This window comes from Astatotilapia calliptera, chromosome 22 (assembly GCF_964374335.1).
Source record: "Astatotilapia calliptera chromosome 22, fAstCal68.1, whole genome shotgun sequence".
Classification (NCBI taxonomy): domain Eukaryota; kingdom Metazoa; phylum Chordata; class Actinopteri; order Cichliformes; family Cichlidae; genus Astatotilapia; species Astatotilapia calliptera.
The window spans coordinates 2,621,498-2,640,496 of record NC_137442.1 but is presented as its reverse complement, the minus strand read 5'-3'; the positions used below and the strand labels follow the sequence as shown (position 1 = coordinate 2,640,496).

The following is an 18,999-nucleotide window of genomic DNA, read 5'->3' as shown; positions in this document are numbered from 1 at the left end:
CACGATCGCCTCCTTTTTTGTCTAAATCGAGACATTTCTGAATGCTTTCTTTTCTCCTCATCCTCGTGTCCTCTGTTGACCTTTGCGTAGCCTTTTCGATACAGGTCAAACTGAGAAGACCCACAATCCCAAGACAACAGATTTTTTTGCAAGCTTGTGCACTCCAAAGGATTGGACAACATGGAGTTCCACTGTAATGCAATCAGGGGTCTGCGTGAGAACGTTGCATTTACCAAACCCAATAACCTAACCGGTTCATGGTCTTTCTGTCCTCTCGCCCCTCGTTGGTCGCTGCAGATGGCTGTCCCTCCCTGAACCTGGATCTGAGGTCTCTTCCTGTTAAAAGGGAGTTTTTGCCATCGCCAAGACATCGCCTGGTCATTCGGGTTCTCTCTCTCGCTCTCTCATTGTAGGATCTTACTTTCTCTGATTTTTAAGATTCCTTCGGATAATTGTTATTGGGAACTGATGCAATAATAATTCAAATCTTAATGGGATGAGTTTAAATACCTGGAGTCAAACACCCAAAGCAAAAGGTCAATGCACAAGAGTGCAGGCAAGGTGGAGTGGGTGGAGACAATTGCCCAGGTGTCTCTTGGAAATTAGATTTAAATCTCATCACAAATCACTTTTCACCTGGATAAATAAAGAATGAGAGTAAAAGGGAAGATTTACAAGATGCTAGTGGAATATGATCTGCGGTGGTGACCCTTCAACGAAGCAGCACATTATTTCTGTTGTACCCTGGATACCTGCAGTTGCTAGGTTTTTAATTTTTTTAGCCACACACACACACACACACACACACACACACACACACACACACACACACATATAAAACACATCCACATATTTGAATTTAAAAGAGACATGAAGACAAACTGGTGCAAACTGTCAGCTACAAAACTGGATTTTCAAACTCCAGCAACTCCAGGATCCCATGTGATACTATAATAAAATCTATAGAGGACCATAACACCCAATTAAATTCAGCACTACATGGTGGTGTCTATGATGGGGTACTGGAGCTCACCTCACACATGACCCACCGCTTTAGACCAGCTGTGCTGTTTCCAGCTTCGCATCAACAGTTTCTTTCACCTTTTCCTGTTTAAACTCGATCCATTCCGAGTTCCCGTGCTCAAAGCCAGCGCTATAAATAAAAAACCTTTCTTAAGGTGGTTTCCCTCAATCTGTTTCTCATAATATTAACTCTTACTCAGAGCTTTCCCTTCATTTTCCAGTCTCCTGTCATTACATTCATTTCATTCCAGCTCAAGTTCCTCTACCTCTTTTTTTCCTTCCTTGAAACTTCTCCATGTCCTCTTCCCTCGTGACATCCACTCCAGTGCAGAGGGAGTTTCCTCTCGTGCAGTAATAACAGGCTGGGAGGACCTGAGGACTGAAGCAGTCTGACCACATCTGAGGTTCCTCTGGGGTCAACCCTGGTTCCTGTTTGTTTTGTCTTAGAAGCTCAATTCAAAGCTGGAAACCATCGAGTCCTTTGTTGGCAGCAACAACGAGCTTTTGTTTCCAGTCATAATAAGGCTCGTTTCAGTGCGATTGCTCAGACTGGGACTACTTGTTCTAAAAGCAGAGCCTGTTTTGGTGTTTACTCGTAGTCCTTTGGAGTTCAGCGGGCAGAGTGAAGAAGTAATATTGCCACATCACATTCCTGTAATTCCACTGGACTTCATGCTATCCTAAAAGTTATTTTAGAACAATTTAGTCAAGTCAGCGGTCATGCTATCAGCTCTAAGAGCCTGCAAATAAGAGGTTTACTCTGCATTAACAGCCTGACCCTGGAGGAGCATCATCTACAACTGTGAATGATCAAACTAGATCCTGATATCACTGCATTTAGACAGACCACTGATATCGGCTGTGTTATAGCTCTCATCATCTACAATGATCCTCATCGATCTCTGCTCTCTCAAGTTTGAGGTCCTCGGTTGAAATCGCAGTCTGCACAGGTAACGGGGCTTTACACAGGATTCAGCACGTACTGTGTTCACTGCTGTTAGATGGAGCTGTTGAGGGCGTTGCTAACGTGGACCTCCAGGTTGTTATCTGAAAATAGCATCAGCGTGGAAGCATGCCCGAGAAGACGATGCTGAACAGGAGCTCAGTTCATTTTACATTAATAAGGGCTTTTGGTCTTTATGGAGCTGTTTTCCAAACTTCTTCATCACACCTCAAACATGCTGGATAACCTCAGCAGCTCTGTCAGCGTCCGTTCATCCGCCCGCCCTCTTCTACTTATCTGAAGTCAAGTCATGGTGGCGGCACCCTAAGCAAACTTTCCAGTTCCCTCTGGGGGTTCCCAAAGCATTCCTATTCCAGATGAGATAAGTAATCTATTCAGCCCGAGCCACCTTAACTGGCTCATTTTGACGCTGCAGGAGCGACAGCTCTACTCCTCCGGATTCCTCCAGATGTCCGAGCTCATCGCCCTATCGCTAAGCCCGAGCCCACCCACCCTTCAGATGAAACTAAGGACGTTTTCACACCTGTAGTCTGTTTACTCTGAATCCGAATCAGCTGAGGCGTCACAACATGACTCTTTCAGTCATTACCCAGACTTTGTGACCAGAGGTGAAGAGTCGATGGACGGGTAAATCGAACGGTGCACCTTTGAGCAACGCTCTCTTCACAGTGGCTTCACCAATCCAATGCTCTCCGACTTCCCATCGCATGTGAAGAAGATTCCAAGATGTTTGAACTCCCTTGCTTGACTGAGCCTCTCCACAACCCCAAACATTTGGTGCTGACCCTGTCGTGTGCTGCGTTCGGGGCTGAGTCACACTGGTTGACACGGTTTTACTGAACGAGCCATGAAAATATTTCCTTTGAAGACTCTCGTTCAGTGTGCCTCTAGTCTTTGTTGTGTGAGTCACACAAACATCTAAACAGCGTGGGAACATGTTTCAGCCGACCGAAGTGGGCTGGATGTCAAACTCAAACTGAGCTGGAGGTGTCAGAGTGCGACTGTCTCATATTCACCATGTTGATATATTCACAACCCTCTAAGCTCGCCCTCTGGATTATCGTGGAAAACTTTAACACACTTTTTTTATTATTGAAATATTAAAACCACTCAGACTAAACATTGGAGAAGTAAAAATGGAAAACACCAGTCTCCTGAGCCTTTTGCATTATTGAGAAGAGCTAGAAAGGTGGATAGATGGGTGTGTACTTACCGAAAACATCAGCTGGACGAGCAAAGCATGATGGGACGCCAAAGGAAACACATAAAAACATGATATTAGCTTTTACATCTGCACATTGCTCCATGCCAGTTACACCCTATAAAACAACTACTGATTGAATTTTCCCACAAATACCACAAAGTGTTTAATTTAAACAGTTTCAAGTTGCAGCAAAATATCGCAGCCCCTCAGCCGCAGTTTTTTATGCAGTGAACCCACACGTGACAAACCTTTCTTAGCTTTCTTCTGCAGCTTTAGAGTGTCTGATGATCTCTTCTTGATCTCCTGACGGGCTTTCTTGTACTCTGGAAAACGCACACAAACACGGTGTGAATGCAAACAGCGTGTGAAGTTTGAGATGCATGTAGAGGTTGTGTGTGTGTGTGTGTGTGTGTGTGTGTGTGTGTGTGTGTGTGTGTGTGTGTGTATGAAACCTTTGGCATGGTCTTTATCCAGAGTGTTGGCGACTCTTTTCCACTCCTCCATCTGCTCCTGTAGAGGGTTGATCAGACAGTCCAGAAACACCCTGAAAGCGCACACACACACGCACGCACACACACACACACACACACACACACACACACCACGTATGGTTAAATCTGTTCCTTTTGCAGACAAAAACAAAGACCACACAACACAAATCAAATTAAAGATGAAGGCCGGATTAAATCTGTGGGGAATTAATGCAGATGTGTGTGTGGGCATCATTAGCAGAGTGATTAGCTGCAGCGGTTTCTTCCTAACAGAACTGACGCACGTGCAGAAATCAAAGGACTTTATATTTTTAAGCATACAGATCAGATTTAAGTGTGCATACAGCATCCGGAGCATGCATGAGCCTCTCTGCCTCCGTTGGGGCTCGATCACCAGTAAACTGGTGCATGGAGATCATTCCCAGGATGCCACTTCTAAGAAGTTTGGATTTACCAATAATTTGACACAAGCATATGTATTCAGTTTCTTGAATGAAGAAGAGAGCTGATTCATAAAGCAGTTTGTAGGAGGATTTATTCTGAGGTCATTTTTCCATTTAGTAATTAAAGGCTGACAGAGATCAGGAGCCATTAGATATTATGAGGTCATATTTACTGGGATTTACATGAGCTGCTGTGCATATGTCCAGCATTAAAAGGAAGTCCAACACTAGTTTCACTCCTGTGTTTCCCCCTGGTCATCTGCACACCAGCAGCAGCCTCACAGTCTCAGAAACGTTGGTCTAGAATAAATACTGTGATTACAAGTAGAGAATAAAAACCCTGAAAAGGGACCAATTAGCTTTCATTCCCAAGTTAAATGACTGCTGAGGTCACGGCCACTTATTTAAGATTTATCAGCCTGATACTGTATAATGTGACAATAAGAGGATTTTACATCCCATGTGGCCAGGAAACACCTCCCCACCGAGGAGCTGGAGGGAGGAGGTGGTTGGGTGAAGGGCATCTGGGACGCTTTGCTTAGCCATATAGAAAATAACTGGATGTCTGCCGTGACACATCATACTTTATTAACAGAGGTGAACCCTGCATCCTCCTGCTACTGCATCCCTATTCACAGAGTCAGCTGGAGGTCCCATCTTACAGCTTCAATCTCTCAGACTCTCTGCTTTCATACGGGTGGAGTTAATGGACTCATGCAGCGAAGGCAAAATGAAAAAGAGGAAGGCTGATTTTGATCAGGAGGAGCGGTAGGTGAGGTTTACAGGCTCTTGGAAAGAAAGCTGGTGAAAGGATGTGGTCACAGCAGGACTGACTGGGGCTGATACTGCACTCTGCGGTCACGTGGATGTAAAACATGAGTGATGAAGAGTGTAAGGAGGATTCGTAAAAGCAGAAAGAAGGCGGCACAAAGATGGACGAGGGTGTATTTATAAAAACGATCTGGATAATTATTTTCAGCCACGATGATGTCATTAGATTGAGTCAGAGACTGATGGACCAGGATGGAGGATCTAAAAGCTGAGGCAGGCAGAGGAGCAGGTTGCCATGGAGAACTGGGAGGACAGGCCACTCCTGTTCATCTGACAGACACACACACACACACACACACACACAGATCTACCCACATGGAGAACTGGCGTAGTTTGGCCTCGATGCTGCGATGCCTCATGCACATCCTGGTGAGGGCTGAACCGATGTCCCGGGTCCCCCCTGAAAGCAAACACACAGACACAGAGGACAATCTGTCAGTCAGACCGGGAGCTGCAGATCACTGGAAGACTTTCAACATGACGCAAACTCACAACTAAAATCACCCTTGCAGCTCTTGCACTTGTAAATCCTGTGTTTCTGCCTATCATCTATTTATTTAACCTCTAAATAAGCTGAAACAGGTTTTCCTCCAAATAAGAAACCTTATCAATACCATAGATGCTCACATGCAACTTTATTAGCTACAAGCCTTCACCTGCTCGAAAAGCAGTCACAGCGACTCGATGAATTTAGGCGTAATCAAGACAAGCGGCTAAAGTTCAGACTGAGCATCAGAATGTTAAAGGAAGGTGATTTAAAGGACTGAACGTTGTTGTTGGTGTCGGACAGGTTGGTCTGAGTATTTCAGAAACTGATGACTTTCCCCTCATAACCATCTCTAAGGTTTAAAAAACAGAAAATATCCTGTGAGCTGCAGTTTCCCTGGGAGCAAATGCCTTGTTGATACCAGAAGACAGAAGTGAAAGGTCAGGCTGCTTTGAGTTGATAAGAAGCAACAGCGAGTCAAATACTGACCAGTGAAAACTGAGGTGTGCAGAAGAGCGTCTGAAAACGCACAACACGTCGCACCTTAGAGCAGACTGGCTATAGCACAGAGACCACACCGAGCGCCGCTGCACTCAGCTAACAACAGGAAACTGAGGATACAATTCTCACAGACTCAACAGACGACTGAAGAATCACCGCCTGGTCTCATGAGTCTTGATCCTGCTGCAACATTTTGATGGTAAATCCATCCTGCCTTTTATTGGTGGTTCTGGCTCCTGCTGGTGGTGTGATGTGAACACTTCTTTTGGCACAGGTTCTGCCCTTCAGTACCAACACAGTATCATTTAAATGCCCCAGGCTGTCTGAGTACTCAGTGTACCCAGTGCCTGCTTCCAGCAGGATAACGCGCTGTGTCACAAAGTTCATCTCATAATGGTTTCTTGAACATGACCTTCACAGTCACCAGATCTCAATCCAATCGAGCACCTTCAAGGCAGGAACAGGACATTCACATGATGGATGCAACTGACAGATCTGCAGCAGCTGTGTGATTCTGTCACGTGGTTTTAGACCAGAATATCTTACATGTTTCCAGCACCTTGTTGAATCTATGCCATGAAGAATTCAGGTCATTCTGATGGCCAACACAGGTCCAATCCAGCACCAGACCCTAAGGAAGCACCCACTGAGTGTAGCAAGTAATAAACCCTTAATGGATTATAGTAAAAACATGCAACCACCATCCTCAACATAACAGGTAAACACAAACCACAAGCTTTGACAAGCTATAACTTATCCTGTTTATAATCAGCAGGGATGCTAAATGTGTACAAACAGAATTATTCCCCTTACCTAAGATAGCAAAAACAACTGATGAATACAACACTTGTATGTCATCAGCTTGTGTTATATGGAGCAAATCTCTAGGAGAATGTAAACACACACACACACACACACACACACACACACACACACACACACACACACACACACACACACACACACACACACACACACACACACACACACACACACACACACACACACACACACACACACACACACACACACACACACACACACACACACACCTTGTCGAAATGACTGAACTGCAGAGCACTCGTACTTCTGTGTGGGTCTGACATCTTTCGCTCGTGCATTAGATCTGCACAGCATCAAAAATACATCCAAATGTGAGCCCTTCCACTCATGTACAGCTGTGATTTTCTTACCACTGGAGTCTGCTAGAGTAGCTTTGCATGATCCAGAATTCAGAATAATCCATTGTCCTCAAAGTCACCCAGATCTCAGCTCAGGTGAACATTCATGAGAGATTCTAGAGACGTGCCGAGCTGCAATCTACACCACCATCACAGCCACGCTGCATTAGCTGCTACAAGCTAAGGGAAACTCCTGGATTTGACTCTTTGCACTTCTACAAATGATGACTTGGATAATATTTAGTGTGAGCGCACAACAACACCGGATTTCTTCATCAGCTTACTTGGTAGAAAGCTTGTTCCAAGTATCTTGGACTGGCTGACATTCTTCTGTGAATTTAAGCCGAGTCAGAGTTCGCTGTTACTTTGTGTAATCTGAGATGTTATTAAAGGACAAAGAAGGTAGCTGCACCTTCTCCCACACAGCCACTCGATAAACAAACCCATGAAAACATGAGCTAAATAAATATCCTTCTGTATTCAAGACTGAAAACAAGGCAAACACATTTGATAACTTAACCAAGTTAATAAAGCAATTTCAGCAACTCCAGAAATGGACGGGATTCAACCCCCAGTGTCTTGCTCAGGGACACTCTGGCAGGGTGTCGGGGAGCTGACTGTCAGCGCAGCAGAAGCTCCACAGGCGCCAGATGGTCATCTTCTCTTTCCCCCAGACAGAACACTCCCTCCTGGGGAAAAGTTCACCACAACTCAGCCTGGCAGCCTGGAGATCCAGCAGCTCCTCCAACACACGCCAGCACTCGCCTTCCTGTACATGTGAAGACCATCAACAACCACATTCCTCTCCAGCTTTGACTTCAACCTCTCCTGAATTCTTCACTTCTTAATATCCTGACTAGCAAATTCTTGTCTTTTAATATCGTGTATTGTGGACTTGCTTACTCTTTAACTTCTGGAAGGAATATCATCAGGAAGAGCCCTCACAAGTATACTGAGCAAACACACGAGTTGGCTGGGTGGGTGAACACTGCAATGCACCACTCCTCTCCCTTCCCGATGCCTTCCTCCTTTCCTCTTCGTCTTCTCTCCGACATGTTTCTGTCACACCCTTATGTCTCTTTTCTGCCTTCTCTTTAAGCTCCTCAGAGCCATCGAAGGCACAGTGAGGACGAGCCGTCCTGCTCCCAGCGCACATATAAGATGAAATAACATTACCCTACATGTGTGTCTATGATGGATTGCTGATGATTAAATCTTCCATGCCGAATTCTCAGCAAGTGAAAACGAAACAAAGTCCCAAATGGGAAGCTGAACCACATCAACGTGTAGAAGAAAGCTGCGTGAAAAGAGGCTCATAGCAGAGACACTGCAACAAGCATGACAATGTTAGTGCCGCTCCCGTCAGCTGAGCTTAACGGGTCAATCAACTTGTGTGAGTGAAGTGGAAGAAATGTACGGCAACCAAGTGCAAATAAAGATCAGGCTGTGGTTGATAAAAGGACCAAAATGTGTCAGTTCCAAGTTTGATAAGGTTTCAGCACTAAAACTATTTTTATGTTTACAGATAGTTTCAATTGCAAAGATGTATTAAAAACACTTTAAAGACTGGCTTTCTGACCCTAAACCTCTGTCGTGTGGTGTTTCTGGGAGCACACAGTGAGCTGTTTGCTTCTTTTGGTTGTAGACAGTAAAAAAAAAGAAAAAAGAAAAGTTGTCCCATAAACTGTTCACAACAAAGTTTGTAGAGGTTTTAAATAACCGTGTCATGATTCCTGGAAAGACACGTAAGCGCAAAGTTTTCCTGGCTCCCAAAATTACTCCAGCACCAAAGTAAGTGGAGAGCTGAACCCTAACTTGACCTGATTTATTTTATTTTGGAAGAAATTCTTAGGGCTCTGTTGATGTTATTGACGGTTTCTTGAACCCTGAAGCCTCGGGGCTGTACGGTCCATCAGCCATTCATCCATGTTTGATTTAGCCATTTCTTTAAGAAGCTCTGTTCACTCCAAATACCACCTCCTCTTCCACTTTCCTCTTGCCCTCCTTCACACCGTCTCTCCATCACTCCCATCCTCTCTCTCGTCTGTTCTCACATTCAGAGGAGGTGCTGCCTCCTCTCTTCTCACCTCATCTCCTCGTCTCTGCTGCCCTCCTCTGAGAAACAAGATGTCACACTTCAGAATCGGTCCAGGCCAAATTTCTCACCCGCCATCTCTGGTGGTGGTGCAAAATATAATTTGTCAGAATTGTTGCAGGGCTTCTCCGGCAAAGATTTTACGACAACAATAGAGTCAAAGTCAGAAAGCAGACCTCCAAATGAGCTCACTTTTGAAGGTCTATGTGAGCCAGACGTGCTGATAAAGCTGACATGGCAGGTTTTCTTACAGGACAAAAGGCCCGAGATGGCTTCTCACTGGCGATCTGAATCGTGCAGATCTGTGAAAATGATTTCATCTACAAACATTTGGCCTGAGTGCTGGCTGGGCAGCTTTCCACACACACTGTAACTCCCCGTCTTTCAACCTTTTTTGACCTCATATCCTCAATTTCTCAGGACCACCACAGTCTGAGATAGCGTGACTAACAGTGCACTCTCTTTATTTTAGGAGGCAGCATCAATGATCTGAAGCGTTACAATTCACATTCAAGCCAAGAGGCGAGAGTCCTTTAAGTCAGATCATCATTCACTTTGTGTACACAAACTGTTCTTCTGATTTGTAAAGAGCCTGGTACGAATCTAAACAAATCAAATCTAAAACTACTAATGCGAGGACACCTGTTTATGTGGATGTGGTGATCCTGGCAGGATCTCCAAGTCGCTGTCTCTCTTGACAAAAGGCTTTACCACTTGCTCTTAGTGCTGTTTATCAACCCAAACCGTTGCCTAGTTTTAGAGAAATCAGCTGCAGAGATGTCTGGCTTCTCTTGATTATAAGATGTGTTTAAAGTGCAAATAAATTAAAAGAACACTTTGAAAACAATGGGGAAAAACATGCATATATATCTATAATGATATGGACTAGGTAACGTTTTAGGAAGGAAACAATGCCACATATTTTGATGAAAATGATCAACTTACACAAGCTGAATACAAAAACAACTCAAAAATCTAAGTAAAAAAAGATGCAGCAGGTTAGTTCACTTTGCCAAAGTTTCCATGAGCAACTCAAAATGCTGCTCAGTAGTTTCTGCAGCCGCCACAAGCTGCTGTGGACGCCTGACAATATTGGGACATGCTCCTAATGAGACGATGGATGGTCTGCTGGGAATCTCCTCCCAGATCGGGACCAGGGCATCACTGAGCTGATGGGGCCAGTCAGTGGTATCAGTCCCTTCCTCCTCTAGGAAATGAACCCTAACCCACTGCACCAGCGCAGGGTCTAAAAATTGCTCCAAGGATTTCCTTTGGCTAAGTAAGGGCAGTCAGAGTGCTGTTGTTGAGCCTGCAGATATCTGTATGTCCCTCCATGGATATGCCTCCTCGGACAATCGCCACCAAACCAGTCATGTTTAATGTTACAGGCAGACCCCTTTCAGGTCTGTCACATGAGCTCAGGGTGGAAAGTGGTGGACCTGGTATTCTGTGGCAAATGCCAGTCTGGCTCCACGGTGCCAGACAGTGAGCACAGGGCCCACCAGAGGACGTCCGGCCCTCATAAAGTCTGTTTCTGATTACTCAGTGGCCTGTGGAGGTCATTTGTAGCTCTGGCAGTGCTCATCCTGTTCCTCCTTACACAGTGATGCAGATACAGATGTTGATGGGTTAAAGACCTTTTGCAGCCTGTTCGGCTCTCTTAGAGTAACTGCCCGTTTCCTGAAATCTCCTCCAGGCTCTTGAGACCGTGCTGGGAGACCGCAAACCTTCACACACTGATGAGCCATCCTGGAGGAGTTAGAGTGTGTGTCTGAGCTCCGTAGTAGTGACACTACTCTAGAACTCTGTATGTTAGTAATCCATTATTGCCATATTACACATAAAAGCAGCTTGGGAAAACTACTAAGACATAAAACACATGTAGCAGCTCAATACTCTTTGATCTATCCGCACACATCAGATGCACTGATGCAGTGGTATAATTACAGTAGATTAGGTCACTTTGCTGTATTTTATGGCTGTAAACTGTGATCTGTTGCGTTCACACTGCTCCAGGCTATAAAGTGGAAAATTAACTTCCTAGTGTCTTTTTCTCACGTCTGTGTGCACAGAGACGCATCGATGTCAACACAGCTCTGCTCTCCCATCTGTACCCCACAATTTACATTTTAGTGGATTGGTGGAGCCACAAAACATAAAAACATAAAATTGCCTTCCATCCACACCCCGAACGTGCTGGCCGAAGCCGCCAAGCTTAACAGCTCTTCTGGCAGAAACGCTGGGATCACGCTCAGTGTGACATGATGTAAACGTCCGTGGCGTCCCCTCAGCTGGGCTGTGATGTTAGTTGGCTGCACAGTTCTTTGGGTTGGCAGGTTGTAATTCGCCAGAAACCAAATGGTTCCTACATGAAACTACTCAGAACAAGGTTTGTGTGTTTTCTGAGTAACTGGGTCGGGATTGCAAATGTATATTTTTTTCATTTGTCCTTTTCTTGAAGAGATTTGAGCACCACAAGGCGAGTGGTGTGTATGAAAACAAGGCAGACCTCGCTATAGCAGTTCTCTGTAAAACTGGGTAACTCACACAAACACTGTAGATCAATAATCAGCACTGCAACACACACATTTGACTTTAGTAACCTTTTAACTGAGTGCAAATGCTGAGCAGAACAAACGAAAGGAGATCATTTTAGAAAAATAGCTGAGTAAGGAAACTAATCTGTCAACTTTCATCACAAACAGTACAAAGGTTTGATTTTTAGTCACAGTTCAGATGAACTTCATGTGTTAGCAGGCTAGAGCTCTTCCTGCAGGGTCACAATCAGTCAATCAGTTATTGGTCAAATGCAGCTGATTGACCCGACTTCTCACTCGGGCCCTGTGTGTGTGTGTGTGTGTGTGTGTGTGTGTGTGTGTGTGTGTGTGTGTGTGTGTGTGTGTGTGTGTGTGTGTGTGTTATTGAGACCCAGCTGACCCAATTCAGTGGGACAGAGCAGCGTCTCTGTCTGAGCTTCAGAGCGAACCGGCTGCAGGTCAGACAGAGACGCTGCTCTGCAGACAGAACGGCCCGAGGCTCCACAACAGCTCATCTGCATGGAAGACCAAACTCGGCCCGTTTAAACCCTCAGACAGAAGAAGCCCTGGCCGTGACACCACACAGGAAATTAGTTGTTAGTCAGAGACCAGCAAGAAGAGAAAGAGATCAAAACTGAGGCCGGACCGGAGCGAAATGAAGGAAACATGCTAATCAACAAGGAGGTTCAGACATCTCAACCTATGAGGAAAAAAAACCTCTCAGGTAACGTTAGTTAGAAACCAAAAACTACTTCTGGAAACGTGTTAAACAGCACAGATGATACAAAACAAAGTTTCTGTACCTAACATAAGATTCTGCTTTGGGATTACATAGGATGCGGTCTAAATTTGGCACAATTCTGACGGAAATCAGGAATTATCTGAATAAATAATGAGCAAACGAGACTGATTCAACTTTTTGTGCCAGCGTTCATTACTCTGGACCACAAAAAGACTTCAGCCAGCGCCAAACACAGAGCAGAATCATCCCTTTGCATTGGAACAATCTCTCGTCTCATCCGTTTTCTTCCAACAACCAGCAGCTCCAACAGTGAAGCTGTTCGATGATAACTACGTAGTGTAGTTTAAAATGTTATGCACATATGAGAAGAATATAAATAAGTGTATATTGTTCTTTTTGTCTGTGTTCATATAGCTTTGATTTTAGACTCATAACTTTCATAAGAGCTCATCAGGTAAAAAGAGATAACCCAATAATGTCTGTTTATAGAGATAATATTGTTGTTGTGAATGTTTTCATATGACATCACTTCTACTTGAGTCGGTAAAAGCAGATTTTACTTTAAAAAGCTCAGTGACGTCAAAAATTAGAGGAAAATAAAACCACTACAAAACGGTACAGTAGCCACGCCCCTTTTCTCTCTCATTTCTCATCTCAGAACAGCTGAGATTTATCTGGTAGATAAAAACAGCAGAGCCTCAACAGTAAAACGCTGCTTACATGTTGATGAATCAGTGCTATTAGTACGTCACATAAACTCAGACGACAGCTAGTATGGACATTCTCACTTTGATATATTATTGAGTGTTATTAGTAGCTTGAGCTCAGGAAAGGGTCTTTCCTCCTGTACGTCCCTGTCATCTCATAATCTATAGCAAAAACTATGAATTATTTTATTAACTGTAAAACTTCATTTGTAATCCACAGCCTAGAGCGTCACAGCTGCAGTTTCTTTAGCATTAGTAAAGCAAAAAGCTGCAGGATAGGTGAGCAGAACACAACTGCACCAAACACACAGGCGACATTAGCGACCCGATGGCTAAGCACTTACTCTTCTACACTGCGAGCTGCTGCAGTTGACCATATTCCTCTTTCAAAGAGGTCATAGACAATGAAGACTTTCTGGAATTATAAATACAGGCCACTAAATATCCTGGTTTATGAGGACTTTGATTTTACTCATGACCTTTATTTGCCTTTAAAGAGGAGCTTTTGTTACCTGTGGTTGATGTGGCGGTGTGATCTTTTTCCTGTGTGATGTGGGTTGAATTTAGTGAATGATTGTTGATATCTGTCCAGGTAACTGAAGACTCGTCCTGTTGGAGTTTAACTTGAGATTTTTCAGCCCTAAGTGGAAGCTGATTGACCCGACTTCTCACTCGGGCCCTGTGTTGTGTGTGTGTGTTATTGAGACCCAGCTGACCCAATTCAGTGGGACAGAGCAGCGTCTCTGTCTGAGCTTCAGAGCGAACCGGCTGCAGGTCAGACAGAGACGCTGCTCTGCAGACAGAACGGCCCCGAAGTTTTCTACTCTGGGAACACAACGAGGAAGGATTTGGTGCATTCGTGGACTCTGGACTCAAACAGAGTTCTTTGATATTTGAGTTTATGCTAATGTTTATTTGGCTCCGTTTGAATTAGGTTATTTGCATCTTTAGTACTGAATAAAACAGCGAAAGACTTGATTTTACTCAACGAACTCCTGGATGATGTTTGACCTTCATGTTGGACGTCATTGAAATACTTTTTAAACAACTTCAGCTTTCAGCGCCACAAACGACAATCACAAGCATCGGCAGCTTTCTGGGTAAAAGACAGAAAAACTTTTTGGGAAGTGTCCTGGGGCACGACTCTAATCCAGCACGCACACTTTCAACCCCAATTTAAAAATCGAGATTCCTGACCGACTTTTCCGAGACGAGAACCTCGCTGTCGAGCGCTCTCGACACTTTAACCAGCGGATGTTGAGCCGCGTCAGCGCGGTGTTGAAGTGAACAGTGGGTGACCTGGAATCTAAGACTGGAATTTAAATCCATCCAACTGGGACGTGAGCTCAGCCATCGCATTCCCACAGGAGCAGCTCCACACGAACACTGGTGGAACTGGGCTGAGGAACTGGAGCAGCTGAAGCATCTCACACACACACACACACACACACACGCCCAGCAGGACAGGCAGTAAATCAGTGTCCTGTAGAACGAGACTATATTTCTTGTCTTGTTGCTACAGGGACGTTACTACTAGGGAGCTATTTTTGAGAACTGGAGCATGAAGGAGGAGGAAAAAGAATAAAACAACGACAACTGGAGCTGCAGAGGACAGAAGATGGGATACAAGAAGAAAAAGAAAGGAAAACTGGAAGATTGAAGTGAAAATTAAAAGGAAACAAAGACTTCAACGACCCTGCTCGTCTTCTTTAATCCCAAACCCAAGTGTTATGGTGCAAACAACAAAAAACACAGATAAAGAAAAAGAAATACTAAAAGCTAAACCACGTTGTAGCCTCAGTTCTAACAGGCCAAGAAGTCACATCCAACCCACAGACCCTAAACATCAGCTCATACCCTTGCACACATTCACAGAGAAGACCCTATATAGAATTTACACCCTTTGGACTGCCTTAGGCCCCAATTCCAGTGTATCTGCAACCCGCTTTGCAACCCACATCCCCTTAGTGTCTTCATTTCATGCCAAGTGTAATTATAATTGGTGTCATATCTAATATCATATTGATGTCCGCTCTGTTCTTGAGTTTACTAGATTAGTTTTTGATGCATTGCCGCACTGTCAATGACAGTAAAGTGTTTCTGACTGAATCGCAGTAAAACGGTTTCAGTACTTTGTTCCTTTCAGTTGCTGTAGTGACAGCAGTGCATTCAGTTGTCTGTGGGTTGGTCTCTCTGTGGGTTTACCTGTAGCTACAGCAGGATCATCTGGGCAATGCTGTCAGCTGCTCTTACTCGTGTTTTCTGACCAACTCAGATCAGTTTTTAGTTACATCAAAAAAGAGAAAAGTACCCAAACTCTGACCTTTGAGAGCAACAAACAGGAAACTTACTCTTTAAAAAAGGCAGCAAATGTGCAAATCTGTTAAAAAGTGCCTCCACCTTTACCGCGACTGCAAAATCTGGATCTTCTTGTGTGCATAACAAAATAATTACAAATTATTATTTTAGGATGGGATGTTTGTAAGGAAATTTCACATAAAAATAACTCTCAAAAATGTGGTTTAAGTACACAATAATTTAAAGTTGTAAGTTCAGAGAGTGGCTTCATCGGGTGAGGGCCTCCAGCTCGCACTGGAACGGTTCACAGCAACGGGAATGAGGATCAGCACCTCCAAATCTGAGGCCATGGTTCTCAGCCGGAAAAGGGTGGAGTGCCCACTCCGGGTCAGGGATGAGTTCCTTCCCCAAGTGGAGGAGTTCAAGTATCTTGGAGTCTTGTTCATGAGTGATGGGAGAAGGGAGCCGGAGATCGACAGACGGATTGGGGCTGCAGCTGCAGTAATGCAGACGCTGCACCGGTCCGTCGTGGTGAAGTGGGAGCCGAGTGTAAAAGCGACGCTCTCAGTTTACCGGTCGATCTACGTCCCTACCCTCACCTATGGCCACGAGCTGTGGGTAGTGACCGAAAGAACGAGATCGCGGATACAAGCGGCAGAAATGAGCTTCCTCCGAAGGGTGGCTGGCCTCTCCCTTAGAGATAGGGTGAGAAGTTCGGCCATCGGGGAGGGGCTCAGAGTAGAGCCGCTGCTGCTCCACATCGAAAGGAGCCAGCTGAGGTGGTTCGGGCATCTGACAAGGATGCCCCCTGGGCGAGGTTTTCTGGGTGTGTCCCACTAGGAGGAGGCCCCGGGGCAGACCCAGGACACGCTGGAGAGATTATATCTGTTGGCTGGCCTGGGAACGCCTTGGTGTTCCCCCGGATAAGCTGGAGGAGGTGGCTGTGGAGAGGGAGGTCTGGGCCTCTTTGCTTAGGCTGCTGCCCCCGCGACCCGGCCCCGGATAAAGCAGAAGAAGATGGATGGATGGATGGAAGTTCAGAGAGCAGGCTGCTATGACTAAACTGTCAATATGTGATGAAGGTGCAATCCCAGCAGCTTCTTTAATCCGCAAAACCCCAGAGTTTGGCATCACCGTACATTAGCACTTTGATTTCACTCTTTTTTCCCTTGCTGCCTGTCAGTAACACACACATGACCACAGCTGTGATGCCATTAAGTTCACACTCGGCACAAAAGCCGTAAAGAAGTCAAAAATCATTTAAAAGGTCCCACAAAACTTCAGCTTCTCCTGTCAGTCTGCTGCTGCGTGACAGAAGTAAGTAATCAGGTGATGGGCAGCGTTAAATCAGGCGCATGGTGTTGCCTGGTGGTTGCATCAGTCAGCATCGCTCTCTGCATATAGCCAAGGTCACTTTACAACTTCAATACGTCTCACGTGTCAACGTGTCGCTCGCTGTCAATCTCTTTAATGCAGAGGCACGAAATACCAACTTCCTGCCAATTAGCCACACGTCACAAAGGTCACATTGAGCTCAAATGGAAACAAAGAACTCATATTTCCCATTAAGTACTCCACAGCACACAAACATCTTGATGTCTTTGATCTCTTTTTATGTGAGAGCTTCTGTTTGTACGGAGCGCTGCAGTAGAAATATCATGAGTGCAGCTTTGAGTTCAGCCCATTTGATTTTTTAAACGTGCAAAAATTTCACAATTTTCTTGAGGTCCGGCTTCCTGAACCATGGAGACAGAAACAAGATGATGCATTACCTGAACTTCTATATTTAGCCTAAAGGCTGTGGGGCATTTGGATGAGAAGCTTTGAAGTCGCTGACAATAAGAAAACGTGCAGCAAAAGTCTGAATATCTGTTATCGATGAATGTGGCAGCACCAGATCTGATCACATTCAAGCGTCGTTGCTCCATCTTTAAGCTTTCAAAATCGCCTTTCCTAACTGGGATAGAGGACACACGCAGTGGGAGTGTTTTTAGGGAGTAAACAGAATTCCTCACATCTCACGGAGGGGCGACCGGGGTCGTACAGTCCTGGAATACCACACACAGAAGTGGGGAGGGGAGCGATCCAAGGATGCCTGCCAACATAGGGCTGCAGTCTTAGGATGCTTTCTGCAGTGTGTGTGTGTGTGTGTGTGTGTGTGTGTGTGTGTGAGATACAGTAAAGGCTTAAGATTCTTTAAATAACACCTCCCCTCTCTCGTCACGTCCTGAGGTTGGAAAGCTGTTTGCTGCTGTTGGGATTCATAGAACGCAACAAGACGAGCAGCAACAATTTAACGATGTTTTTAAGAGTTCATGTTGGTTTGCATCATCTGCTGTTTTATCTTTATTTTTTATTTTCAGTCATCTAATTCCAGCAGGCAGTCGTACGGTTTGCGCCTTTTGCGGTCGTATCTGCTGACCCGACACGGTTGTAACGGGGGCGGGGCGGGGTTGTCACGGACACTGATAACTGTCAGTCATCAGCGGTGAGACAGCTGCCGTCCTGTCAGCTGCTCCGACCGCGGCTCAGTGAGCCGCTGCAGGAACGCTGAGCAGGAAGGAAAACGGAGCGCGTGGCACGTGTTCGCTCCAAGTGTTCCACTATTAAGAAAAAAGGTCGCGTTCATCAGAATAACATTGCTTATAAAAACGTGTGTATCATAACAAAGAAAGACTTATTGTTTTTATAAAGTGGCTTCAAAAAATGCTGAAGAGTTTGACATTTTAAAAAAAGATTCTCAAAATCTCCTTTAACCTCCCCGAACGCTTTCATGGCATTTTTAATTCTCTGATGGGACCTGATGAATGTAAAAATTACCAGATTTTTGTTTCTGAGAAAAATGAGGTCTACATATGAGGACATTCGTTTTAAATTTCGATAGAACAGTGGCGGTATAGTGTCCTCGTACGAGGATATCAGGCCCTTGTAGAGCAAATTTTAGTATTTTGGTCTAGACAACCCAAAATGTGACGTCCACATATGTGGACACCAGGTCCTAGGAGGTTAACCTAGGACCTGGAATTCATGAATTCATGAATTCATGTGTAGTTATTCATTCGTGCCTATAATCACAGCTGTGACTATCAGACAGAAGTCAGGAATATTGCATCTCACCTTAACATGCCTCCACCAACACCTTCAGTGTAATTCTACCTCTGCCATGTGAGTAAAGCAGCTGTGACCCATCGAGACGTAGACACTACGAGGCCTCTGAAGCTGCGCTGTGGCATCAGGCAGTGACGTGTTGGCTGCAGGTGCTTTCAAATGTGAGGTGGGACATCCGTGGATCAAACTTGCAGTCAGGAGATGACTGATTACACCGAGATGTTGGAGGTCTTGTACTCAATTTGTATAGCGCTTTACTAGTCCCTAAGGACCCCAAAGCACTTTACACATCCAGTCATCCACCCATTCACACACACAATCACACACTGGTGATGGCAAGCTCCATACCACCCGGTTATCAGGGTTTCGTTTGTTACAGCGACCTGG

The 18,999-nt window shown here is 44.9% G+C and overlaps 2 protein-coding genes across 3 annotated transcripts in view; both read right to left on the bottom strand.

Moving 5' to 3' along the window:
• The window catches only part of LOC113015304 (uncharacterized), a 325,186-nt gene that overhangs the window by 263,880 nt on the left and 42,307 nt on the right, over positions 1–18,999 (bottom strand). The gene's annotated exons all lie outside the window — the stretch shown is intronic.
• LOC113014793 (MTSS I-BAR domain containing 1) overlaps positions 1–18,999 on the bottom strand; it is a 68,685-nt gene that overhangs the window by 14,917 nt on the left and 34,769 nt on the right. For both annotated transcript variants that reach the window (XM_026156527.2, XM_026156526.2), the window contains exons 4-7: positions 5,272–5,356; positions 3,644–3,735; positions 3,440–3,514; positions 3,201–3,212 (exon numbers count right to left, since the gene is read on the bottom strand). In XM_026156527.2, the coding sequence (XP_026012312.1) occupies positions 3,201–3,212; positions 3,440–3,514; positions 3,644–3,735; positions 5,272–5,356 (264 nt within the window). The remainder of the gene's footprint in view (positions 1–3,200; positions 3,213–3,439; positions 3,515–3,643; positions 3,736–5,271; positions 5,357–18,999) is intronic.